We start from the raw sequence: 25,790 nt of genomic DNA, 5'->3' as shown, positions 1-25,790 counted from the left end.
TTTCGATTACATTGCGATCGGTTTTTTTTTTCAATTGAATGCCGTAATGCAAGTATCTTGTTTTATTAATAAACTTGACAATTTAGATGTATTTTCTAAATAGTTTGAATAAACTGAGGGAGTAGAATTAATTTAAATAGCCTAAGCATTTTTGATAGGCAATCTCTCCATCTATTTTTTTTAATTTGTGCATTCCAAATATTAGGCGTTTACCTGTTGGCCTGCCTGCTTGTCTGATAGCCTGCCCGCGTTGTCCGCTTGCGGTTGGGCTATCTCAGAACAGGTCAAATGAATCGTCTTCAACCTCGACGAGCCCAAAATCGTTGGTGCTGCCAAACATCCACCAATGGCGCAAAATGTTGCGTATGAGCAGGAAGCGAGTCGTCACAAATTCAAAGAAATGAAAGAAGAGAGCGCTGGACGTGAGCAGCGCACAGGATGCGACAAACACCTCCTGTACCGTTAGCTGCTCAGTGCTGCCCTGATTCAAATTATCCATGCAATGCAGCACCTGTACACAAGTAAAGAATCGCAGATAAGCCTCGATCGTATCCACAACCAATTGGCGTCCAATTAGATGCAATTGTCTGCACTCGCTCACCTGCTGCAGTATGACATGGGCGAGCGGCATTAGCGAGGCACTGAACAGCACATGCTTCACAATCATGCCGCAGCAGCGACCGCAGCAGAACGCGCGCATCATTTGCTTGAGGCTCGCTCGATCCGCAGTTATATTGTAGGGTGCGTTACAAATCTCGCACCGATTGTCGTGACGATGCATGATCCATCGTTTCAAGCACTTCAGATGTATGTAGCCCTGGTTGCGGTAAGGACGGCGAGTAGTTAAAAAATGGCAAAGCACACAACAAATCTCGCATTCCTTCACTCCGCCCCACTTTCCCATTCTACTTCTATGCCGCTCTCTATTACTCTCCAGCAATCCCTCCATCCCTCCCTCTCTCCCTCCCCCTCTTCTTCCTCCATCACTAATTTTTCAAAGGACGTGACCTCTCTCTTCACTCACTCTTCGCTTTTTTGCCTCTTTCTTTCCCTTCTGCTCTCTCTCCTTTCCTTCTTTCGTCTTCCCTATCTATCTCTTATTTTGTCCCTAGTCTTCTACCCCTTTCCTCTTCCCACTTAGCACTTCCTTCCCATCTTACCTCTTAACCTTTCATCCTGTCTTTCCAGGTCTCTCTCTCCCTCACTTCTTTCTCTCCCTCTCAGCTCGACCCCTATCTCTCTCTCCCCCTCTCTCTCTCTTCTGTCTCCTTCAACTTACCACACTGCCCTTGCATTTGCACGGACAATTTATGATCTCCATGTCGCTCCGATTCCAGCGACAGATGCGACATGAATTACCGAATTCATTTGCCGAATGGACGCTATCCAGACTTGCCTGACCCGGTCCCGATCCCGTTGGCAGCACGACCCCCAGTTGTGTGGCCACAACGCCACCGTCACTACCAGTGCCACCGCCGCCATCGACACCGTCGACTCCCCCACCAGCTCCACCGCCCCCGGCTGACCCGCTGGCAGCGCCACTAGTGCCACCCGTCTCAATAGCTTCCAATGCCCCCGACCCCATCGCGGGCATGTCCAAAACGGGGGGCGTGGCAACGCCAGCCACAACGCTATTCAATAGCGTTAAAGCAGTCGCCTCCGATAGCGGTGGCTGCTGCTGAGGATGCTGCTCCTGCCGCTGCTGCTGCTGCTCCCGCTGCTGCTGCTGCTCCTCGTGCTGCTGTGCCATGTGTCTGGCCCCTTCAATGAATGCGCAACAGACACCGCTGCCCTCTGCAGTTACCCTGGCTGGGGTTAGGAAAGCGTGTTTGTTGTGGGTTTATGTAAAGACTTTATGTGCGCGTAACGAACTAAATTTTGATGCACGAATTTCACACGTAATTTTGTTTGGACATTTTACACAAAACTTAACGCTCGACTTTCACAGCATATCTGAGCCTCGATTCGATAGGCCTCGGCTATAAATTCAATCTGACAGCTGCCTGCAAGCCAACTGAGCTCCATAGTTCATCCGCTCCATGTACGTTTCCATGTAACTGGCATAAGCTCAGTTTACCGTACAGTTTTATATGACTTAACCTCAAATTTGTATTATCTATATTTACACATAGTTAATACAAGTATTAGGTTTTCATATATATACTTTCAATGGAACCTTCTACTGCTTTTCGCTTTCTGCTCTCGTATGCTGCAACATAACCTTACTTTTATGGCGCGATGTTCAACATAACCTCAATAATTCTACACACTTATTACTATAAAGCCATGTTTTTCGCCATATCACCATTTTTTTGATCATCATCAGATCAATAATTATGCTGGTTTTTGATCTTAACTCCACTAGCATGGAAGGTTCTTCATCATAAGCTAAATAATTTAGCATGCTCTACGCTAAATCTCTATAATTTGATAAGTTCAGTTACTAATTACACATATTGGCCACCATAACCTCAAAAACAATACTTCCCTTACAATGTCAGCTCACTGATCATCTCATGCTTCTCACCATAACCTAACTATTTACATTTGTGATGATCATAATCTCATCTATCACACAAACATTTAATTTTTGAGTACATCTCTCTCACTTCATTAATCAATCATGCTTTTTAGTAAGAACTAGCTCATTTATTTGCTCTTACCTCACTAACATTTAAAGCTGTTCAATTTAACCTCACTTATCCATCATAAACTTACAAAATTCTATATTTGTTAAGCACAAGCCCAAACATTACTCATTTTATTAGTTTTGATCGCATTATTAGTCAGTTAACTTCGTAAATTTTGAACTTACACTGAGTGAAGTATCGAGTACATTATTTGTATAGGGTTGCCAAGCTGTGCGTTTGCCTACGTTTTTTACTCATTCCAGCATAAAACAAAACACAAATTACTAAAATTTCTTTTTTTGTTCTTTTTTTTTTTGTTTATTCTTGTTCTTTTTTTGTTGTTCTTCAATGTTAATATTAGCTGTAGATACAGTTTATATAAATTATATATTTATGTTGATATCGCTTGCCGCTGTTGCCAGTTAGTAAATAGTTCGTAAGGTTGCTACGCGCGCCCAAGGTTTGGGTCGTAGTATTTTAAGAGGATTTACATCAACATTAATTCAATAAAAAATTTCGAAATAGTCCGAGTTTGCTTGCATAGTTCAGCGGGTGTTAGTATCCATCATATTTATCTTCTTCTTTTTTATATAATTAATATTATGACAAAAAAAATTCAACAATTATTGCATAAGTTTTGTTTTAAAGTTTTCAATAACAAATAATAATAATAATTATAATAATAATAATAATAGTAATCAAAAAATTCAATGAAAAAAAAAGAAAAAGTAAAAGCAAAAAAAAACACAAAAAACGTACAAATGTCCTTTTGCTGCTGTTCAATGCGACGAGCCTGCCATTTGTGTTAATATATATATATATATATATATATATATATATATATATATATATATATATATATATATATATATATATATATATTTATATATGAATATATATATTATAGGGTATATAGCGGTATTATTGTTATTATATATAGGATGCGAAATGCCAAATAAATGTTGTTTACAATAATCAAATTTGCATTTGCTTTTGTTTTGGGTTAAATTGTGGCTTAAAATTTAATGAATAGTTGGTTTGCCCTTTAGCTGCTGCTGCTGATGCTGCTACTGTTGTTGTTTGCTGATTTTACTGGCAGTTGCGAAAACGACGATAGATGCTCTGTACATAGACAAAGACACATTTCCAATCGGGTCGACTCATCTCAACCATATCTTCCACATCCAGCAAAGGCGCAATGCCAGCTTTTTCGCTGCACACGAAATTAACAGAGAAGACGATATATATCGATAGACGTTAACAGAAGTGTACGCATACTTACTCAGCTACGCTAAAGGCCAGCTCAAAGTTGTGTTTGCGAGTTTGTTTGGTTAGTTGACTGTAGTCAAATGCATCTGGCAAGAAATGATGTATCAGCGCACAAAAGGCCAAGCCGTCGGACCAGCTCGAGCTAAAGTTGCTTATTTGGACGTTCTGTGAATAATAAGTATCAATTATGATCAGTATGCGATTTTAAAATTTCATTTCTAGCTTGGGCAGGCAGAGCAGCTATTCGTTTTTGTTTTTCTTTTTTATTATTATTATCGGCAGCAGCAGCAGCAGCAATTAAGCAAATAGTTGTTGTAAGCTCCAGCCCCAAAAAGCAGCAACGACAACAACAACAGCAACAATTAAGTTAAATAATAATAATAGTATAAGCAGGTGTACGAAAGTAACGTTTACAGTTACTTTAATGGCAAGGAGTCAAGCGTTGCACATCTGCTTTTTGAACGCTGCTTCCTCTTTCACTTCAAATTCGCCGCGTTTAGCCAAGTCGGCGGCGCTTACAGCTGTCTGTGTGTATTTGTGTATGTGTGTATGTGTGTGTGTTTGTGTGTGTGTTTGTGTGTGTGTATGCATGTGTATAGATGAGTGGCGCACAGCAGCTCAGCCAGCGTTTAAGCAGTGTTTAGTTTTTGTATTTGCGCTTTTCTTGTATCTAGCTTTTTTCTTTTTGGTTTTCTTTTGGTATTTTTTAGGTTATTTGATTTAGCGATTAGCGATTTTGTGTTAAACATTATTTGCAATATATATCTAAATGAAAACGAACAGCGGTAAATAACAAATACAAATACAAAAAAAATCTAATAAGTCAAGATGCAAAAAAAAAAGAAAATAAGAAAGGTAACAAATATATCGAACTATTTTAATGGCTGAGGCTTTGCGTTTGCGTTTGGCTATTTTAATCTTATTGGTATTTTTTGATTAAATTTTATTTTTTGTGTTTTTTTTTTAGGTTTTGGATACCTCATATTCCTGCGTTTTGTGCTGACACCACTGCAGAAGTTGATCCTTGACAGTGGCGGCGCGCGCATTTAATGCCGGATCGGTAAATTTGAATAACGGTTGTGCTGAACCGCCGGGGGTCGTGGGTGTGCTTGTTGTTGGAGATGATCTGAACAAATGAGTCAAGGTTGGAGAAGGGGGCAGACGTTTTAGCGAAACTCACACAATTTATTTATAATTTTTTTTAAACTTTTTTTTTTGTACTTTTGTATGTGGGGTTTTTTTTGGGGTGTTCGAATTGTTTAGCTCGTGAGTGTATGTGTGTCAGTGTGCGTGTGTGTGTGTGTGTTTGTTGGATAGGATATTTTGGTTAGCGGGAAATACCAAATTGTTAATATTACTCAGTTATTAAGTGTTTAACGGTACTTTATTGTGTGTGTACTTGGAGCTACGACAGGTGCAAAAGGTAGTGTAACAGACTAAGAGAGAGAGAGAGAGACAGTGTGGGAAAAAGAGAAACAGAAAGGGATCAAAAGAGACAGAGACAAACGTGGTAAGGTTCTGTGTGCACAGGGCCAATAGGCTAGAGCAGGACAGAATAAATACATTTGCACACATAGATACATATGCACGTATTTAGCAACAATTTACAATTCACCTAAAAAAGTAAACCTAGACACAAGTGACATTTAAATGCCGTTAACCAACACCAGAAAATGGGCATAAATATATAAGGCGAAACTAGTGAGTGAGTGAATACGTGTTTGTAGGTGTGAGTGTGTGATCCTGAACCAAAAATGTATGCGTGTGTGTGTGCAAAAGAAATGCAAACAAACTGTTAAATTAGCATTCGAAAATGGTGCTGGCAAACGACTTTATAAATTTGCCTTCACATCTTATCGCTTGCATTTCTTTTACAGTTTGTCTATTTATATATATAGTGTTTGATTTTATTAAAGTAATTTGATTACTTACTTTTGAGCCTGCTGCTGCTGGGCAGCCTTATCGAGCTGCTTGAATTTGGCCAGCGGCGAAATGTTCTTGTTGTTGGCAGCGCTGCCGCTCACAGTGCGTGTGGTAACTGCGATTGGACAAATGAATAGTTTTTGGGCAAATTTAGTACATTTCTCGCACGTTTTGCTATCGATAGACAAGTACGATTACCTTTTGTTGTTGTTGTGGTGACAATTGCGCCGCCATCTTTTGATTTCGTCTCGGTGCGTTCGCTGGTCGTTGAGCTTTGTTGCTTGTGTTGTGCTGCATGGCGAAAGGTGTTTGTTTGTTTGTTTGAGAGGCAAATTGAGAAGAAAAGAAGAGATAATTACAACAATTAGTCAACTGGCATGCACACACAATAAATACAAATCATCAACAGCAATTAGGTGAGTTAAAAAAAGTTATTGAAAAACTGTTTAAAGAGGGAAAAAATAGTGTTAGATAGTTTAATAATATTATTCATATACTTTTTACATATTTCAATAAATTTGTTTTCTTTTTTTTTTTTTGTATCTTGACTAGTCTAAGAGCAGGCAACAATATTTATGCGATACACGAAACGAAATACGTAGAAAATTAGCAAAAACTTCAAATATTTTCGTTTTTTTTACAATTTTTAGTCAGCGGCTATAAAAAGTAGAGTAAAATATAAAAAAATGGCATTAGAAATCTTGCAGCGCAACGTATGGCAAAGGAACACACACACAAGCGGCTGTTCCATGCCGCGCGTTCCAAAATAACAACAACAATTATACACAAAAAAATAGAATAGAAACGAAACGAAACGGAAAATGAGTCGTGGCCGTTGGCGATTTGGTGGTTGGTGTCTGTTGGTGGAGTCGCTGGTGGTGCTGCGGCTGCTGTTGGTGGTGCTGTTTGCTTGCAGCGCTCTCAAAACTCAAGAAACTTAATAACTACGACATGCAAAATACTCTTTATATACAAAATACAAAAATACGAACCAACATGCGAACAAACAAATGGAATGGAACACAAAAATATCAAGAGCCAGCACAGCTAACTGGGCAGCTAATCAAAAAACATGTCGATTTTTTTATGATGGATGAAACGGTAAATAAGAACGCTAAAAAAGGTGGGTGGACGGGAATAAAAAATATATACAAAAAAAGACTAAGTGAGTGAGAGAGAGAGAGAGAGTGGAGGAACAACATGGGATTTTTTTTGTGTGTTTGTGTGTATATATGTGTGTATGTGTGTGAAATGTATATTTTTTCATAACCAACCAGCCAACGGAACGAAACGTAACGGAATGAAACGGAAGTAAAACGTTTAAAGCTCTAGCTAACTTTTGTACAGTTGTGTATGCTTTAGGGGTAGGGCTAAGGGGGCAGGCAAAAAAATATATATAAATATATGATATATATATATATATATATATATATATATATATATATATATATATATATCTATGTATATGCAGTTAGGCTGGCGAAATGTAGCAGTATGGTAGTACATGGAACGCGCTGGTAAAAGAAACAACAGCAACAACAACAAGGTGGCAACGCTGTACAGTTGATGTTTGTATTTTTTTTTGATCACTCACAAATCGTAACGCTTGAAATTTGTCTTCGGCGTAGTAGAGCGGCTTCACGTATATATATATTTGATATCGATAAATGATCGATATATTTTGTTTTTCAGTTGTTGGGCAGCTAGGCTAAGGGCTTTGACTCTATGTGTGTGTGTGCGTGTTGGTGTGTGTTGGTGTTGATATGTGTGTGTGTGTGTGTGTGCGTGTGATGAGAAGCAAAAGAAAAACCCCTGATGTGGTCCCTCCAGCTAACTCAACAGACTCGTCGCAAATGTGGAAACGAAATGGAATTGAAACATGACTAGAAATGGACTGGTACGTTGCATAAAAAAAAAACAAAAAGCCTAAGTCTACGCTCAAATTGAACAGTTATCGATAAATGTTAATCAGTACAGTAACAGTCCGACTTACTCTGTCTGTGTGTAAGTGTGTGTGTGTGTGGGTGTGTCTGTGTGTGTGTGTCGTTTGTTGTGTCCAGTTGCGTCTCGCTGGGTGGCTCAAACTGGAATGGCTGCTGTCTGTGTCTCTGTATGTGTGTCAATTAAACAAGTTATCGAATTATCGATACATTTATCGATCATGGAGTACATGTAGGCACTAAGCGCCCAGCATTAGCTGCTCGAACGCATCCTCCACATTGCTTTCATCCAGCAAATTGAGATGCGCTATATGCGGCATTGTGGCACTACGACTTAGGCCAATAGAACCGCCAGCACCACCAGAAACCGCTGCACCACCGCGCATCAGATTGAGAGACAGACCCAAGCCAGCTGTGGAGACATTACCATTCGAGCTGGAATTGAGTGAGCTGAGCGATTTGCGTGCCGCTGAAAGTTTTTCGCTTGTTTTCGTTCGATTGATGGCGGACTTGCGCTGCACGGTGGTTGTTGTCGCTGCTGTGGTGCGCAGCTCCTCCAGCTGCGGCGACTTTTGGCCGGAGAAATAAGCCGCGACAGTTCGCTGCTTTTCACCCAACTGCTCCTTGTTAATGCCCGCTTCGTAGAGCTTCGGCACGGACAGCGAATGGCCGGACTTTGTGCGTCGCAGCTCGCCTGGCGACGTGGGCAATTGTTGCTGTTGCGGCGGCAGCTGCTGCAGCTGCTGTTGCTGCTGGCATATCTGATGCCAGGAATCACATTTGCTTAGACGATTCAAGCGCGAGCCACCATTGAATTGCTGCTGCTGGTGGATTTCCTCCTCCTGAGTGCGTCGATTGAGCGAACTGAACGCGCTCACATTATTGAAGACAATATTTCGCGGTATTTGATCCTCGGGCGCTGGCTCTGCAGCAGCAGCAACAGTTGCTGTCGGCTGCGGTGTTGCTGGCGTTTCCACAATCACTGGCTTGCTGGTTGTCAGCTGCTGTGGCATGTAGCTGCTGCTGCTGCTGCTGGTGGTGGTGCTCATGTTGCTGATGTGGCTGGTGCTGCTGCTCATGCGCTTGTTCAGCTGCGGGCTCTGGTATGCATTGGGCACATAATGATGTCGCTGTGGTGGCCCGAATTTCTTCAAGAGTGGTGCATTCTCCTTGGGCAGCGACGACTTCACGATATCCGGCGTATCAGCGGGCGCCGAGGACTTGTATTCAAGCACATTGCCCATGCTCTTGCGTCGCAGCTCGAGCAATTGTTGTTGCTGCTGCTGCTGCAGCTGTTGCTGTTGCTGTTCCCGCAGCAACTGTTGCTGCTGTACATTGCTGCTCTGATAGCTCGACTCGCTGATCGTGTGACTGCGCACGCTCAGGCGCGGACGTGCCTGGGGCTGTGCCTGTGGCTGCGTCGGTGTCGGTGGTTGTGGCTGCGGCTGCGGCTGCGGCTGCGGCTTTGGTGCCAGCTGTGGCTTGGTGCTGCGATCAACGGGCGGTGGTGCATTTGGTGGTGCATGCATAGGATTTGCTGTCCAGCTGGTATGTGGCGAGGTTAGCGATAAATTGCTGCTGGCCGTTGAGTGCTCGGAGGTGCGCCTGGAACGTCTTAAGCTAACGCTTGACTCCTGCTCATCCGCTGAGTCCTCCAGCGGATAGGTAACCACATAGCTCGTCTGTGTCTCGCCCATGTAGCTGGACTGCTGTGGAGGTGGTGCTGCCTTGGCATATTGCGGCTGACGATTCGACTCGTAGCTGTTGAGCTGCGGAAAAAGTGGTTCCACCAGCGGTGCTTGGTACATGCGTCCATCGGGCGACAGGCAGCCCGACGGCTTGCTGGGTGAGCTGGGCGCGCTCAGTGGTTGCATCGGCAGCGGTGCGCGTGTGTTGGTTGGCTTAACGTAACTCTGATTCGGAGCTTGACCCGGCCCACCGCCCAGCTGCTTCATTGTGTGCAGCAAAGATTTGGCTGCGCGCGAATTCCGGCCATAGACCTCGTCGTCGCTGACGTGGGTGGTGCGACGTCCGGCCACTGTGACAGCCGTTTGGCTGCGTGGCTTACGCATCACCTTGATCTCGGCACGATACTCATGCATATTATGATCCGAATCCAAGTCGAGATCATCGTCCGTGTTGTCGGTCATGGCGGGCGCGGTCAGGCAGCTGGTGGGGCTATCCACTGGGCTGGCATAATCGAAGCGCGTGGGCAAATAGGTGGGATTCGCATTGGTCAGCACAAGTGGTGCAGCCAGCGGATTCGTCAGCGGCTCAATGGCGCTGCTCAAGCACGGCTGACTGCGATAATTGGCCAGATTTGTGGCAGTCCGACGCACGGGCGCATAGTCCGCATAGGTAAAGGAGATATTCGTCGGAGGCGGCGGTGCAGCTGTAGCAGCAGCAGCAACTGCTGCATGATTTCTGTTCGCATACAGCTCCAGCTCTGGCTGCATGGCATTGGGCAGCGAGGGTCGCTTCTTGAATTCACTAAGCGTTGCTGGCGGCGCCTTCGAACGCAGCGAATTGTGACGCTGCACGAAAACGCTCGGTGGTTGCTGCTGCTGCTGTTCGAGTTGATCGCGCAGCGAACGCTCCTCAAAGTGGTGCGCCTTGCGCTTGAAGTCGCTGTTATCCACACGCGGCTTGGCCAGCCAGGGCAGTCCAATGGGCGAGGTGGAGGCGGGCGAGGGCGTATTGCTGTAGCTAGGACGTGGCTGCAGGTGTTGCTGCTGCAGCTGCGGCTGCTGTGCTGCCTTGCTAGCAGCAACTGTTGCTGTCGGCTGCCAGCTGCTCGGCTTCTGCGCTATGGGCTTGTAGATATTGCCAGCTGGCGGCTGACCTAGATCAATGGGTCGAAACACAGATTGCGGCGCGTGTATGAACTGATTAAGGGGAGTGTCCGCAGCAACTGTTGCTGCTTGAGCTGCTGCTGCTGCTGCTGCTGCTGCCTGCTGTTGCTCACGTTCTCGGTCACGTTCACGCTCCCTTTGCTGCTGCATGCGCAGCTCCATTTCCTGCCGCCGCTGTCGCTCCAGCTGCTCCTGCTGCAGTCGCTGCCGCTCGAGTTGCTGCTGTCGCTCGAGCTGCTGCCGCTGCTGCTGCTGCTCATAGTACTCACGCTCCAGCCGCGCGCGCTGTTCACGCTCGTAGCGCGCCTCCTGCTCGAGGCGCAGCTGACGTTCCAGCTCTTGACGACGCTGACGTTCCAGCAGCAATTGTTGCTGCTGCTGCTGCTGCTGCTGCTGTTGCTGCTGCTGCAACTGATGATGATGATTGGGCGGCTGCGGCGGCTTGCCTTTGGTTGCCGTTGCCGCTGCGCCCGTCTCGAACGTGTGCTTGATGTTGCCAAACTTGTGCGTCCAGTTGGACACGGACCGTGCGCCCGCCCAGCCCAGGCCGCCCTGGTGGCTCTGCTTATTGATGAAGGCGAGGAATTTGTGATCGTTCTCGGTTTTGGGCTCAAACGGCGGCACCACATGCTGCACACGTCGCTTCACGCTCACCTGCACGGCACGTTTCAGGCCCGGCTGGTGTTGCTGCTGCTGCTGCTGCAGCTGCTGCTGCTCCAGCTCCGAGTCGCTATCGCCATCATAGTTCATCTTCAGCTTGGGTATGTCGATGGTATTGGCGCGTTTCATCAGCTGCTTCTTGCTGCTGCCGTTGCCGCTGCCGTTGCCGTTGCCGCTGCCGCTGCTGTTGTTGGCATTGAAGCGCGGCTGAGCTGTTTCTGCAGCTGCATAGCTGGCAAAGCTAACAGCATAATCGCCCGAGAGCGGACGTCGATTGGCAGTGCCCGGCCTGAGCTGCGCCTTGGGCACAAACTGATTGGGTCTGTAGAGCTGAGTGCTGGGCGCGCCGACTATGGCGCTCGAGCTGGCGTTGCGTTCCAGCGGCAGCTGCTGACTGAGGGGCAGCTGTCGCTGCTGTTCCAGCAGCAACATGTCCTCCATGTAGCGCCGTGCGTCGGCCAGCTCCTCGCGACTGACGCCCACCGTGTGGCGATTGTTGCGTTGGCGTCGCTTGGCGAAGCGCTGCCTGCCCCCCGACTGCTGCTCGGCGTCCGCGTGGCCCGCCGAGTCAGTGTGCTCCGCGGCAGCGTGGCTCGCATCGTTGGCCAGCTTTTCGGGTGCACTGAGACCGCTCTGCAGGCGCGCGATGAGCGCCAGCAGCGCCTGCCGCTGGCTGCCATCGACGGCCAGCTCCTGGCCCAGCTTCAGGCTACACTCGAGCCGGCTGAGCGCATCGGTGACCTCATCGAGCAGGCCGCGATTCGCGTCGCTGCTGCTGCTGCGCTGCTGCAGCGTATCGCGCAAGCCCGCCGCCAACAGCCGCAAATCCTCGCCGCTCTCCGTGCCCGAATCCTCCTTGGGCGGCACACTCAAGCGCTTCATGTTCCCGGACTGCACAGCAGCTGCCTCTTTCCTATCGTTCGCTTGAGTCGTGTCTTTGGTCTTTGCTAACTTCTGGCTACTGCTAAGGCTATTATTAATCGTTTTTCTACTGCTAACGCTATGACTATTTGCTGTTGTTTCTATAGCTGCTCCAGCTGCTGACTGGGACTGTGACTGTGACTGTGACTGTGACTGTGACTGTGATTGTAACTGTGACTGTAACTGTTTCTGTGGCTCTGGCAGGGACTCACCCTGTGCCCCATCCACTTGCACCAACGGCTGCTGCTTGCTGAGCTCAACTTTGGCCAACTTTTGTTCAATCTCCTTGGTTGGCTTTTCCTTTTCCTTTTCCTTCTCCTTTTCCTTCTCCTTTTCCTTTTCCTTCTCCTTCTCTGGCTTCTGCTGCTGTGGCTGCTCCTCCTCGTCGCTGCTGTCGTCAGTTACCTCCTCAATTATCTCCTCATATTCGCTGGCGCTGCTCTCTTCTTCCGCTGCTTTGCCAGCGGAGTTTTCTCCGCCTGCCTTAACAACTTTTTGCTCTACGAACCGGCGCGCGATCGAAACGAATATTTGCATGAAAATTAAGAATGTGTGCATGAGTGTGAAAGAGAGAGAGAGAGAGAGATAAAGAGAGAGAGAGAGAGAGATATTTATGTATATATTTTTGTCATAAAGAGAGAGCAGAAAACACAACGAGTAACGGAAACGGCGGGGACACAATAAGCAATGCGTTCGAAACTGAATAACAGAACTCTGTCGCGTTCATCTGTTCAACTCGTTCACAAAAGCAACGAGTGCGTGTGAGAGTGAGAGAGAGCGAGAGAGAGAGAGAGGGAGCAGGTTTCTAGGCTCAGACTGGGCCCTTGGCGAGACAAAGTAACAAAAGAACAAGAAACAACGAGCAAAATGTGCTTGGACGAGTGACAATTGACAGCGAGAGTGAGCGGGCAACGAGTAAATGTTGAGTGAGCTTTCAACGAGTTAAAGCGCAACGAGTAAGCTTTCAGCGAGTGAACAAGTTGAGCGAATAAACGCACGTTGAAAGCTTCAAATAGAACGTGGCAACGTTGAGCGTTGAACGAGTTCAAACATGACTCGTAAATATTGCAACGAGTGAACGTTGCAGAGTAACGAGTAAGCTAGGACATAGCGAGTAACGAGTTCTCATATAACGAGTAAATGTTGAACAAAGTTTACCATTCGTAACGAGTAAGTGCTTGGCATGTGAACGAGTAAGCATTGAGCGAGTGGAAGTTACGAATAATCGTTAACGAACAACGAGTAAGCGCTCAGCGCTCAACGAGCTTTGGGTTTGGCGAGTAGACATTGAGCGATAGAACGAGTGAGAAACTTCGGCAAGTTAAACAGCAAACGAGTATTGAAAGAGAGTACAACGAGTAAGGAGAACGAGAACGAGAACGGCAACAAAATTATAAATAAATGAATAACGAGAAGACACAGAACTTGATGAATGAATGAATGATGACGGATGCAACAGAATGAAACGAATTCATTGGCAATACCTGAACTGTGCTAATTGAATAACTTTAGGCTAGCTACGAGTATGCGCTGTTTTGCATATCTACAAGATACAAATACAGAAACGCAATCAGAACGCTAGATAGACGAGAGAGAGAGAGAGAGAATGGTAGTTAGAGAGTGAAAGAGAGAGAGAGAGAGACAGAGAGAGAGAGAGAGAGAGAGAAACCGCTTAACTAATAATTAAATATTTTTGTTGATCTTTACTTTGCTTTGCCAAAACTTCTCTTGGTTAGTGCTGGCATTTGCTGTGGTTAGAGTGAGAGAGAGAGAGAGCGGGGGAGAGCGCGTGCGCTTGACTTACCTTCGCGTTCCGCCATAAGTTCGCGTAAACGTGCACGGATCTTGCGACGCTCCTCGTACGTGGACGCCTGTTCCAGCTGAGTGCAAGAAACGGAATTTAGGAAGCGCAGCTTGAGGTGCCTCGTGGCACGGCACTTACCAATTGCCTAAGTAATTGCTCGTCCCAAATTTCCTCGATGTCACAAGTTGTGCGTGTAACTGGTGCTGAGGATGTTGTTGTCTTTCGTGTGCCGCCGCCGCCGCTGCTGCTGCTGCTGCTGCGCTGTTGCTGCGTTGTTTTCACCTGAAACGAGCAAAGGCAATTGATTTGCTGCTTTTCCATTTCGTGTTTTTTTTTTTGTTTATCAACCGGAAAATTTGGTTCGCTGACGCCCACAGACGACGGCGAGAAAAGCGAAACGCCAGCTGTTTATTTGGCTAAATAAAGCCGATGAGCGCATACGCCGGCAACGCCAGCCAAATATTTAGCAAAAAACCAGAACAAGTTTTGCCCTGATCGAACCGAATGATAAGAGAAACAGACAGAAAGAGAGAGAGAGAGAGAGAGAGAGAGATCGCGAATAAGGCAGCAACGAAATCGAAGCACAATTTGCTGTCGTCCTTAGCCATGGCTATTGATTCGCTTCCGTCCAATGGGCTCGAGCCAACGTCAACAATGTATGCTGCCAGCATACCTGGCGTATGCGTAATGCAGCCACAGTCACATACAACGAATTATTGCGCATACGCCGCATGGCCACGGGCAAAGCAAACGAATTGATGCTGATAAACAACAAAGTAACGGAAAAGCTTAGGACAGGTACAGCCAGTTAGTATACTTAGTATAGTTGGCTGTTCAAACTGTGCTTGTAAAACTGTAAGAACTAAGCGAAGGTCTACGATGCTCTGCCTATGGAGTGTGGTGACAGTGGGCATGGCTTCGCTTTGATAGTAAAGTGAGTATATCAAAGGCTCTCAAGCTGCACCGGGTATACACGCACACACACAGAATACCCTATACAAATACCCTATACAAAATTTCTTTGAAAACTGTCGAAAGCAAGTGAAAAATGCTGCCAAATGAAGTTCTATAATCGGGTATAGCCAGGCGCATAGTACCCTATTCAAACTGCAAAGAGCTAAGAAAAATCTTTCAAACTGTAGAGGGGCAGCGTTGGGCGTGTCTTGGCCTCGACATGAGGCTCTCAAACTGAGTTAAATTGCGCCAAAAATGCTGTCAAATGAAGCTCAAGAAATGAGTCGGCTATGCACACGCTCATAATACGCTATTCAAAGAGCTGCAGAGATGCTTGTCAAACTGTAATAGCTAAACAAGGTCTTTCAAACTGCCACGCCTTCTTTTAAGGCTCACTGCCTCTGGGCATGGCCGTCCGTTGAGCCGCTACGACTTTCATTTAGCAAAACTTTGCACAAACAAAACACAAAAACTGAATTCAAGCTGTGACAAAAAGCCAATACGCCCGCTTTAAGCTATGCAAATAGAGCATAGATATGAGAATTTAAGAGCTGTAATAAAAAGAAAACTACGTTCACTTCTGCCTAGACGAATCGCCGAATTCCCAGTTCACAGTTGGCGCAACAATCCAAAGCTCAGACGCTTGAACTGGGTCGCGTTAAAAGAAAGTTCGCACTTTGTTGCTCTTCTTCTTGTGCTGCTTGTTGTTGTTGTTAACAAAGAACCTTTCTTCTCTTTTGTGCAGAATTTGTTAGCTCTTTAGAGCTGTGGGCCAAAAAACTAAGCTAAAGTATTTTTTATTTATTCATGTTAATTTCGAAGACATTTGCAAAGCATTCTGAGTCGAGCCATCAAAATGTCCAAAACGATTCTTATGCTAATTGGAAATCCAACTTTTTTAGATCATTTAGATCATGTAGGGCAGCGAGAGAGAGAGAGAGAGAGCGAGGGAGTGGCCAAATGCATTTATTATGGAAATTTAATTAAGTATACGCAGCGTTCGCCCGCAATTGACTTGCGAAAAGAAATTTAAAATAAGAAAAGAAAAAACAAAGAAGAAATGTAAAAAATTGGAAAGCGAAAATCAAAAATCAAATAATAATTCAAAAATTGAATTTCATTTGTTTCGTATTTTTCAAGATTTCCGAAACAACAAACTTGGCCACGCCCACGCGCAGCAGCAGCGCACGAGTCTAGGCATTTCGATACCCAGATACCCATTGAGCAGTCTGTGAGCGCAGCGGGTATATCGATTTGAATGGATACGTTTATCGATTTTGCTAGACACAAATACTATATATATATATCACTTTATATATATCATGCGTATAATATTTATAGGGTATATGATATATAGGGTATATAGAGACTTATCTATGCAGCAGAGTCTCTCTATGAGTGAGAATTTGCCACTTACAGCGTATCTTCTAGTCGATCACTCGGATTTAGGCACACTCTTGATGCTGCGCTCGCTTGTTTATAACAAATTTGACCAAATTTGGCCAGCACAATTATTCAAAAATAACAACGCCAGCAACAACAACAGTTTTGAATATATTTTCAGAAATTTTCAGAACATTTTTTCGAGAGTTGAAAATTGGGGAAATTCGTTGAGAGCGACGCCGACCAAAAAAGCAGAAAGACGCGTTGCTATTTTTAGCTTGAAATTAATTTGGGCAGTACACACAATCGGCCAGAAAGAGAGAGGGAGAGAGCGGGTCAGAGAGAGAGAGAGCGAGAGAGTGTGGGAGAAAGAGAAGGGTAGAAGTTTTCATATTTTCGATTGTACGCATTAAGAAAAACGTTTTACTTAACTATATCTAAATTTATATATATATATACATGTGTATTATTGGGCTATACGCTAGCGTAGGGTATTACAATTGGGTCAAACAAGATGTAACATCAAGTAGAAGTTATTATGTAAATATATATTGAGATATATCAATTTAGTTATGTTGTGCCAATATATCCTATAATATCCTTCTAGCTGTCTGTCTGTATATACATCTATCTAGCTAACTCTATGCCTGCCTATATATTTATCTAGCTATATATCAATATTTCTATCTATCTCTATATCAGCTATCTATCTGTATCTATTTATCTCTCTATTGATCTATTTATCTATTTCAAATGATTTCAATGGAATTACAAATTTCAAAAGGCTCTATCGAATGATAAAAAATCATTAATTAGCTCTTTGTACATCGATTCTTATATAACGGAACTAGTTCATAATAGTGCACATATCTGTCTAGATCATTTGGAACTAGTTCAATAATCAAAATTACAAATATTGAGCTATTAGGAAGTCATAAATATTGATGCGGAACTAGTTCATATGCATTTATGTATATATACATATGAACTAACTAACTGGTTCGCCCACAGTCCAGAAAGAACTTATAAATCTATGTTTGGCAGTGAACTAGTTCACTTGTAATATATGCAACTTGTAGCTTGCAATTAGCTATATATTTTAACTGAGAAGAAATCTCAAATCAAATTGTAAAGAAATTCGCAATATAAAATGGAACCAGTTCAATTTGAATCGCCTGCATTTTGTTCACATAGAACCAAACAATTAGATAAATAGATATATATAGATACAGATATACATATATATATATATATATATATAGCTTCAAGCTTTTTTCTTCAATAAACACAACTTGTCTGGCATTTCGCTCAGTGCATTTTTTTCTGCTTGTTTCAAAGCAAAAAGCATTAAACAAACATTAAGTGAAGACAAAGAAAAATATAAATAAATAAATTATAAAATGTATATATAAAATATTTATATATTTATCAGTTGAGGCACAAATATGTATTTTCTATATTTAATAAAACAAATTTTCATTTAGTTTTTCAATTTAATTTTAGTTGTTTTTTTTTTTTGTCTGCACAAAATTCTTTTTATAATAATTTGCAATTTATTTTGGCCGCTGTGACGTGGCTTTGATTGTTGTTGTTGTTGTTGTTGTTGGCAATAGGCTTGCCAAGTTATTTGGCGCAATTCCGCCAAAGCGTAACACAACAAATTGCTGCTAGCAGCAGCAGCAGCAGCAGCAACCATCAACATTAAGAAGCAGGGGGCAGTTGACGGGGCGTGGCATTTGATCGCATGCAGCGAAGCATGAAAATCAAAATGGAAATTGCAGTCCGAAAGGCACAAAACAATTAAAAAAAGAGTGAACAAAAAGTGGAGAGAAAGAGTTGCTGTTGCTGCTGCATGTTGCTGCTGCTGCTGTTCAACTGAGCAAAGCGAATGCAGCTGCTGCTGCTGCTGTTGTTGCTGTTCAGCTAGCTCAACAAATTGGGCAACTATTTGCATTGGCTTTGACACTGTCGCCAGCAGCAGCAACAGCAACAACAACAACTATATGATTAATGCTTTTCAAAGTGCCGAGTAAACAACAAATAGCAGCAACAGCGGCAACAATTGAAATTGCTGTTAAATTTAGCCAAAAGGTGAGAGCAAGCAAATGGGAAGGCCAAAGGCGATTTCTTTGGCTATTCAATTTCAATTTCAATTTCAATTTCTATTTCAATTTCAATCGAAATATGAATTGAATATCAGAAACAAAGCAGAGATGAACTATGAATAGAGATGTAACACATTTAAATGATGAGCCAAGGCAATGCTAAAAAGTTGCAGATAGTATATATAAAATATAGATATATTCATTGGAATATATATAAATATATCTAAAGAGGAAACACCATAGATATATGTAAGTACAATTATAATAAATAGCTGCATGGCTATGGAAAGAAACAGCTCATAGATATAAGATGTAATAGAGCTATAGATATTTATCTACAACTATATATATATATATATCTGATCAAAAGTAAGCATATGTTACATGTCTATATATATTATATAGCTGCTATATGAATACTTTCACATATTCCATATCACTCATTTTATGTTCTCTCTACAACTTTGTCTTAAGCTAGCTAAGCTGCGGCTTATCTTCTATCTACAGATGAAGACTAGCCTAAAAGTAATTGAAATTCTTCTGTTAGCCACGCCCACAATGGACATAGTTAAATAAGTCTCAAGTCCCAAGTCTCTAGCTTTACGCTCTAACACTCTATCAGCTAAGCACATTCTATCTTATTAGAAATCTTAAAGAAAATCAAAATTTTTGCAGCAATCGAATTGGCTTTAGCAAACTTCAAAGATTTCCGACGCCTAATGAAGTCGCTTAGCTTCGATATTTGTGCATATTTTATAGTTCTATGATTTACCTAAGCAAATAATATGAATAGCAGTAGCATTAACAGTGACGGCAACATTAACAGTGACTGTAACACTAACAGTAACAGTAGCTTCAATTAACAGATATAGATAAAGGGATATATTTCTATGTATATCTATTTCTAGCAGAGCTGTTACTGTTAGTCAGTCACTGTTACTGTTAGTCACTCACTGTTACTGTTAGTCACTCACTGTTAATGTTACAGTCGCAGTAAGCTTATCTATATCTTCATCAATCTATCTAGTTTCAGCTCTCTTTATGAGTGCGACTAGAATCTTCAATATCTATCGAAGATACATAAAAGGCAGACCAAACAAGTCAACTTGCTTTTGTGGTTGCTGAGCAGTCAGACATATATATATAGAGTATATATATAGAGCTCGCTTTCTGTCTCGCTCTTTCTGCCGCTCTGGGGGTTACGCGTTCTGTGACATATTGTTAATACCCTCTGCAAGTGTATATCAAACTGAACTTGCCTTGGGCAGGCGCACACACACACACACACACGCCCACTCAAAAGCCTTCAATTTTCCAATTTTCCATGAAAAACGTAGCAGCGAAAAAAAACTAAATACAATAAGAAGTGAATTTGGCATTTGGTGCATATTTTTAGACACATGGTCCAAAAGCAAAGAAAAAAAATTTTTTTTTTTTGTTTTTTTTTTTTTGACATGCAAAATGCGAAGAGCGCAAAGGCAGAGCTGAAGAGGCACAGCGATTATGAAATGGCGGAAAGTAAGAAAAATTGAAGTAAAGAAAAGCAAAAGATTTGCCACGCTTGGGAAAAAGGCGGCTGCGACTGCTAACTAAACAGTTAAGCGGGAAAAACCGGCTTCCCACAGTCAAAGCCGAAGCCAGAGCCAAAGTCAAGTCAAAGCCCAAAGCCAAAGCCAAAGCCAAAGTCATAGACGAACCACTTGCTCACTATTACCTCTGCTACTACTGCTGTTGCTGCTTCTTCTTCTTCTTCTTTTTCTACTTGTTTTTCTTTTTGTTTTACTAGAAATGGTGGGGAAATGGGGCTGGAGGAAGCCAGCGACGACAGCGAAACAGTAGCTGCAAAAAAAAATATTATTATAAACATGTTGCGCTCGAATGACTCGCACAAGCAATTAAAGGAAAACCGGTTCGGAGCCGAACCATGAACCAAAACGGCGCAAAAACAACAAAACATCATATAAAAACAAATTGCATTTAACATTTCTTAATAAAACAAAAGAAATTGCTAGCTGGATAGACTTCAGATACATTATAGCCAACTGGCAGATAAGTGTATCTATCAGATACATAGAGATTTAAAGCTCCAAATTGATATGAGATACTACTGGATTAACTTAGAAAACTGAGATACATTGTATCTGCATCTGACAATTTGTGTTTCTTTAGATTGAGCTACTTTTGAAGCGCCAAATAGATATGAGATACTGATAAGACTGAGATACATTGAGGTTACCTAACAGCTAACGACTTCTATACAAGATTCAGATACTTTTTGTCAACTTGCAGCTACTTATAGGTACTCATTATATATGAGGTATTGCCGTCATCCTCTGTAGATACTTATATCAATAATAGACCAAATTATCAGCTTGAGATATTTGTTGCTAAATTCAAGAGATACATTTGTGCACACCGTTTAGATACGTGTATCTAATTTGCTTAATAAGCACTTTTGGTAGAAAAGATACACAGAAATTGGCAAATTGTAAACACTGAGCAACGCTTGGATTGGCTTTCTGGCCAGCTGCCACAGCTAGTTAGATTAGGAGACTGAGATACTTTGTAGCCAAGTTGCAGCTATTTGTAACTATGACACATAGATACTTAGTATGCAGCATTTAGATGCATGTATCTGTTATAGCTTGCTGCTATTTGGAAGTAGATACTTTTGCTGTAGATACTTCGTTGCTTACATATATGTATCTTTAGATATTTTGTATCTGCAGTAAGCTGTAAACACTTTGAGGTGACTTGCAGCCAATAAGATTGAGATGCTTTCACTTAACTACATTTTATCTGTCGACTAAGATACTTTGCATTTGGCCAACGCAAACTGAAGCTTGTTAAATAAGATAATCAGATAAAGCATCTCAGAGTTTAATATTTTCTAGATAACAGTCAGATCTTTCTATTGAAATTTGTATCTGAAACAGTTTGCTCTATTTTCTAGACTCTTTTTGACTGCTTACAGAACTTTGTATCTATAATATTTGGTATATGTAAAATAGAGTGCAGATACATTGAGATACTTTGTATCTTATTGAGTAGTAGTTAGAAGATGCTTTGTAGATACACATACTTTGTATCTTATACATATAAAATATAATTTTGACTAACTTGTAGATACATGCAGCTATTAAGATACTTTTATTTATGCAATCTATATGAGAACAGGTTAGCACAACTTGCAGATACTTTGTATCTTTTTAATGTACAGAAGATACTTTTCAACTAGCTTGTAGATACTTGTATGCTGTTGCCTTTGCAGATACTTTGTATCTCTATATGCTCAGCGTAGTTTGCAGATTATCTCCTGCTCTCAGATACTTTGTGGCTACGTCAGGCATTCAGTTAGGCTCGTGGTGCACTCTACATATAAAGCACGGATGGTATTTGGTGCACAAGTTGAACAGAAAATAAAAAACAGGCCACAGCGGCACGCACAGTGCAATGTGCACAGTCCATTTGTAGCTGTATCTATGTATCTGCCGTGGCTGTGTGTATCTTTAGCTCTATCTCGAATTTGTGTAGCTGTATCTTTGACTGTATCTGCATCTGTATCTGGCCACTGGGCGCTCCAACAAAAGAGACAGCGTTCCGTCCGTATAAATAGTGCCATCGTTGCGCTATTTTTGTCGAAATATTCCGTACGCTTGCGCTCTCATTCATGCAGCTTCCCCTTGCCCCGGCACACCCCCCGTACAGCTCCACCTGCCTTTGCTTTGAAATTTATTTATTTATTTTTATTTTTATTTAGTTTGTCTTGTTTTATTCTGTGTTTATTCTTTTTTTAATTTTTTTTTTTTTTGTCACTTTGTCAGGCTGGGCAAATGCATGGCTTTTGGCTTTCTAGCAGTATCTCTAGCTGTCTATATATATATACTTATGTATATACACTCATGTGTGTGTGTGTGCTTATTAATATAGACAACGCTTGTCGTTCACATTTTGCTTTTCAGGTGCATTTTGAGGTGTCGTGACAGCAAATTCTTGCCTCAAATTATGCGCACTAAAAATAATTGAAAAAAAAAAATAGAAAAATATACAAAAAAAAAATAGTTAAAAAAGCAATGAAAAATGAAAAAATATGAAAAAAGCTTAGAAAAATATAGAAAATTAAATAAAAATAAAATTCACTCTTTTTCAATTTTTTATTTTTATATTCTTGTTAACTAAATTTTGCTTCCAAATTTTCGTTCATTTTTTTTTTAAATTTTTCTTTTATTTTCTCACTTTTCTATTTCAGAATTTTCCGTTTTCAATTTTTTTTTTAAATTTGTATCTACATTTAATTTGTTAATATTTTTTTCTAGTTATTTTTATATATTTGTTTTAAATATTTTCTTAAACATTTTTTTTCATATTTTTAAAAATGTTCTATTTTTTTAAACAGCTGCAAATTCCAATGAATCCCGCTAAGCCTAAGACATCCTCTGTCTCTCTCACTCCTGCACTTGTTCCTTCCTCCTACCCCAGACCCTTTCACACTTACGCGCTGTTTGCTGCTGCCGCTGCCACTGCTGCTGCCTTTGCTGCTGCTTCTTCGTCGTTTAGCCGCTTTGACCAAAGTTGGTTAAACACTCGCGTTTCGACTGCAACCGTTCACCGCAGTACAACAACAACAATAGCAATAATAATAATAATAATAGTCGTAATAAAAACAACAACGGCGTTTGAAAAAAAACAGAAAAAAAACTCAACTGCACACAACGAGTTGCTGAGCAAGAGGAAGAGCTAGTTGCAGAAGATTCATAAATAACAACAACAACAACAACAACAACAACAACAAAACTTGTCTTTTGTTGCCTTCTTTGGTTGCGTCTTGCTGCTTCTCTTATTTTTTGTTTTACTATTGATTTGCTTGCATTAATTTGATTTTTTTTTTTTTGGTTTTTTTTTGCACTTTGAGAATTTTGTGTTCTCTAGCCTCGCTCCTCACGCCTCGTCTATGTGTGTCGGCTTCGCTGTCACGTCGTCTCGTCTCGTCTGGTCTCGTCGTGGTGTTTTGCTTTTTTTTGTGATCGGGAACACAAGTCGCACAAGTGATCGATGCCGCCTCTGAGTTTGTACTGAAATGGCCAACAGACGATGACGATGGCAGCTGTTGACGGCGACGTTGGCAGCGACGCTGGCAGCGTTGATGGCAATGGCCAAAGCGACGGCTGATTCCCGTTCCTGGCCAGAAGTGCGCATCACATCACGCACGCGGCACACGGCACTAAAAGAGAGTGGCAGCAACAGCAATACACACACACACACTTACACAGAGCGAGAGAAAGAGAGAGGCTGAAAGAGAGCGACAGAGCGTGAGAGCGCGCGCGCATAGCGCTGAGCGCTAAAGCTAACGGCGAATGAGCGAAGAGCGGCAGGAGGAAGAGCGAGAGCGAGCGCGCATAGACAATGGCTGATCGCACACGTGGGCCGTGGGTCGTAGGCCGTGGGCCGCGGGCCTGCACATTTGGTGGTTATTTTATTTTTTCGCTTTTATTCTTCTTTCTTTTCATTCTTCGTTTTGCGGCTGTCCATCAAAAAGGGCTCAACTGAGCTTTTGGGCATACCCTGTGATTAATTAGCAATTTCAGTTGGGCAGTTGTGTTAGTGAGAGGACATTGAACTCTAGATGGAAATTATTTACCTAGTGGAAATCTCATTTGATGTAATGTTAAGCACATATTTTCTGTTAATTGGAACTAAAGAGCATTAAATATTAAAAAAAAACTATCAATGATACAGTTTATAAGTGCAGTAGGTTTCATAAATGTTGTAAAAAATGAAATACAGGTATTGATATTGATATGAAATACAGGGTATTTTCAAGTCGACCCAGGCTATTTAATATTTCAGCATATCAGCTGCTTAGCTTCATGTCCTCATTTTTATTTAAGGCGAAACTATAAAATAACAAAAGTGCAAATAGGGTATTTCATAGGCAAGACTTAACCAATATAGGGTATCTGAGAGCCTAGACTAGAGTTGATTCTCAAAGTAAGTTTCATATATCTTGTTAACAAAAATTGTATACAGGGTATTTTATAGTCTAGACTATGTGTAATAAGGATATATGATAGTCTAGATTGACAGCTCACTGACCTCATTCATATTTGAGGCTAAACGTCTATGTAATTTACTCGCATTTTATAGAAAAAAATAAATACAGAGTATTTTCAAGTCTACACTATAAGCAATACAGGGTATTTAATAGTACAGAATATCAGCTGCTTAGCTTTATGTCCTCATTTAAAGTAACTTTTATAATCCAAATGTGTAAATAGGGTATTTCATAGGCAAGACTTAACCAATACAGGGTATCTTAGAGTATAGACTAGAGTTGATTCTCATTTGACGCAAAGCCACAAAGTAAGTTTCATATATTTTGTAAAAAAATTGTATACAGGGTATTTGATAGCCTAGACTATGTGTAATACAGGGTATTTCCTAGTCTAGATCGGTAGCTCACTGACCTCATTCATACTTGAGGCTAAACGTCTACCCACATTTTATAGAAAGAAATAAATACAGGGTATTTTGTAGTCTAGACTAGCAACAGATTAGCATTGCTTGCCCCCATTGAGAGGGTGTGGTGGTTGAGCACTTACCGCTTGGCTGCTGTTGCTGTTGATATTGCCCCTCGACAGCTGTTGCTGTCGCTGACCCGCCGGCAACATGGTCTCGACGCCCTGCATGATGACGCTCGCGCCAAGGAATTTGTTAAGCAGAGCACGTGCCTCGCTGTCCTCAGCGCTGTCGCCCGGTTCCACCACTGCGTGAAGATGGAGAGGAGGCAGAGCTGGTCAGACATTTGAAACTAGATAAATCATTTGCTGGAGCACTCACCATTGTCGGCATTGCGCATGCGTTCGAGGACATCATCGACGCTGCTCACAGCTCGCTCCTCGCCGCTGGTATTGAGAAAGGAGCGTGTGCTGGAGCTGGTGCGTGTGGTGCTGCTGGTTTGATGCTGACGCATCTGTGGTGCCTCCAGCTCGATGACGCTGCACACATCATTCGATTCGCTGTCCTCGGTCTCCTCGTCGGCCAGCAACGACTCCTTTTGTATGAAACGTTCGCTTAGCTCCTTGATCGAGCCCCGTCGATTGCCCTCCGGCGCCGCTATGGCTGCGGGCATGCCCTGCATATCGATGAGCTTCACCTCGCGCTCCAGCTTGGTCTGTCCATTCGACTGGCTGGTGTCCAGCTGCTGCTGTAGCGTTACCAACTCATCGGGATTGCTCGAATAGATGAGCTCCTTGCGTTCATGACGTGGCGGCGACTTGTCGTCCGAATAGAACTGCTCCTCGATGACATAGCCTGTGACTTCTGTGGAATGAGAGCGGCTCAGTATTGTT

The 25,790-nt window shown here is 42.5% G+C and overlaps 3 protein-coding genes across 20 annotated transcripts in view; all 3 read right to left on the bottom strand.

Moving 5' to 3' along the window:
• Positions 1-25: 25 nt before the first annotated feature.
• On the bottom strand, positions 26-1,992 carry LOC111596464 (E3 ubiquitin-protein ligase MARCH11). Its single transcript, XM_023310716.2, has 3 exons — positions 1,280-1,992; positions 602-817; positions 26-511 (listed from the first exon to the last, which is right to left on the bottom strand). Exons 1-3 carry the CDS (start codon positions 1,748-1,750, stop codon positions 275-277), a joined length of 924 nt encoding a protein of 307 aa, XP_023166484.2. The 5' UTR covers positions 1,751-1,992; the 3' UTR covers positions 26-274.
• Positions 1,993-3,650: 1,658 nt separating this feature from the next.
• Positions 3,651-25,790, bottom strand: part of LOC111596460 (smoothelin-like protein 1) — a 47,484-nt gene continuing 25,344 nt past the window's right edge. For 10 of the 18 annotated variants that reach the window (XM_023310702.2, XM_023310703.2, XM_023310697.2 and 7 more), the window contains 10 exons: positions 25,279-25,761; positions 25,041-25,204; positions 14,138-14,281; positions 14,000-14,075; positions 12,408-12,695; positions 6,021-6,113; positions 5,832-5,937; positions 4,878-5,025; positions 3,913-4,064; positions 3,651-3,843 (listed from right to left, as the gene is read on the bottom strand). In XM_023310702.2, the coding sequence (XP_023166470.2) occupies positions 3,720-3,843; positions 3,913-4,064; positions 4,878-5,025; positions 5,832-5,937; positions 6,021-6,113; positions 12,408-12,695; positions 14,000-14,075; positions 14,138-14,281; positions 25,041-25,204; positions 25,279-25,761 (1,778 nt within the window). In that variant the 3' untranslated portion in view covers positions 3,651-3,719. Of the gene's footprint in view, positions 3,844-3,912; positions 4,065-4,877; positions 5,026-5,831; positions 5,938-6,020; positions 6,114-12,407; positions 12,696-13,679; positions 13,739-13,999; positions 14,076-14,137; positions 14,282-14,347; positions 14,399-14,672; positions 14,748-22,936; positions 23,011-23,145; positions 23,154-23,319; positions 24,004-25,040; positions 25,205-25,278; positions 25,762-25,790 lie in introns of those variants that run through there. The other 8 variants (XM_023310696.2, XM_023310712.2, XM_023310709.2 and 5 more) reach the window with 8 other exon arrangements.
• Positions 7,423-12,389, bottom strand: LOC111596462 (polyglutamine-repeat protein pqn-41-like). Its single transcript, XM_023310713.2, has one exon. The coding sequence runs from the start codon at positions 12,154-12,156 to the stop codon at positions 8,002-8,004; it is 4,155 nt and encodes a 1,384-aa protein (XP_023166481.2). The 5' UTR covers positions 12,157-12,389; the 3' UTR covers positions 7,423-8,001.

Source organism: Drosophila hydei, unplaced genomic scaffold (assembly GCF_003285905.1).
Source record: "Drosophila hydei strain 15085-1641.00,03,60 unplaced genomic scaffold, DhydRS2 tig00000237-arrow-arrow-pilon, whole genome shotgun sequence".
Taxonomy (NCBI): Eukaryota; Metazoa; Arthropoda; class Insecta; order Diptera; family Drosophilidae; genus Drosophila; species Drosophila hydei.
Note: the sequence above shows the minus strand (reverse complement) of the source record. Positions and strands in the feature narration are given on the sequence as shown.

Coding starts and splice junctions, on each gene's coding strand:
- LOC111596462 (XM_023310713.2), bottom strand. CDS start 12,156: ATGAAGCGCTTGAGTGTGCCGCCCAAGGAGGATTCGGGCACGGAGAGC.
- LOC111596464 (XM_023310716.2), bottom strand. CDS start 1,750: ATGGCACAGCAGCACGAGGAGCAGCAGCAGCAGCGGGAGCAGCAGCAG. Junction 818..1,279: donor GCAAATGCAAGGGCAGTGTG/GTAAGTTGAAGG, acceptor TACCGCAACCAG/GGCTACATACATCTGAAGTG. Junction 512..601: donor CCCATGTCATACTGCAGCAG/GTGAGCGAGTGC, acceptor ACTTGTGTACAG/GTGCTGCATTGCATGGATAA.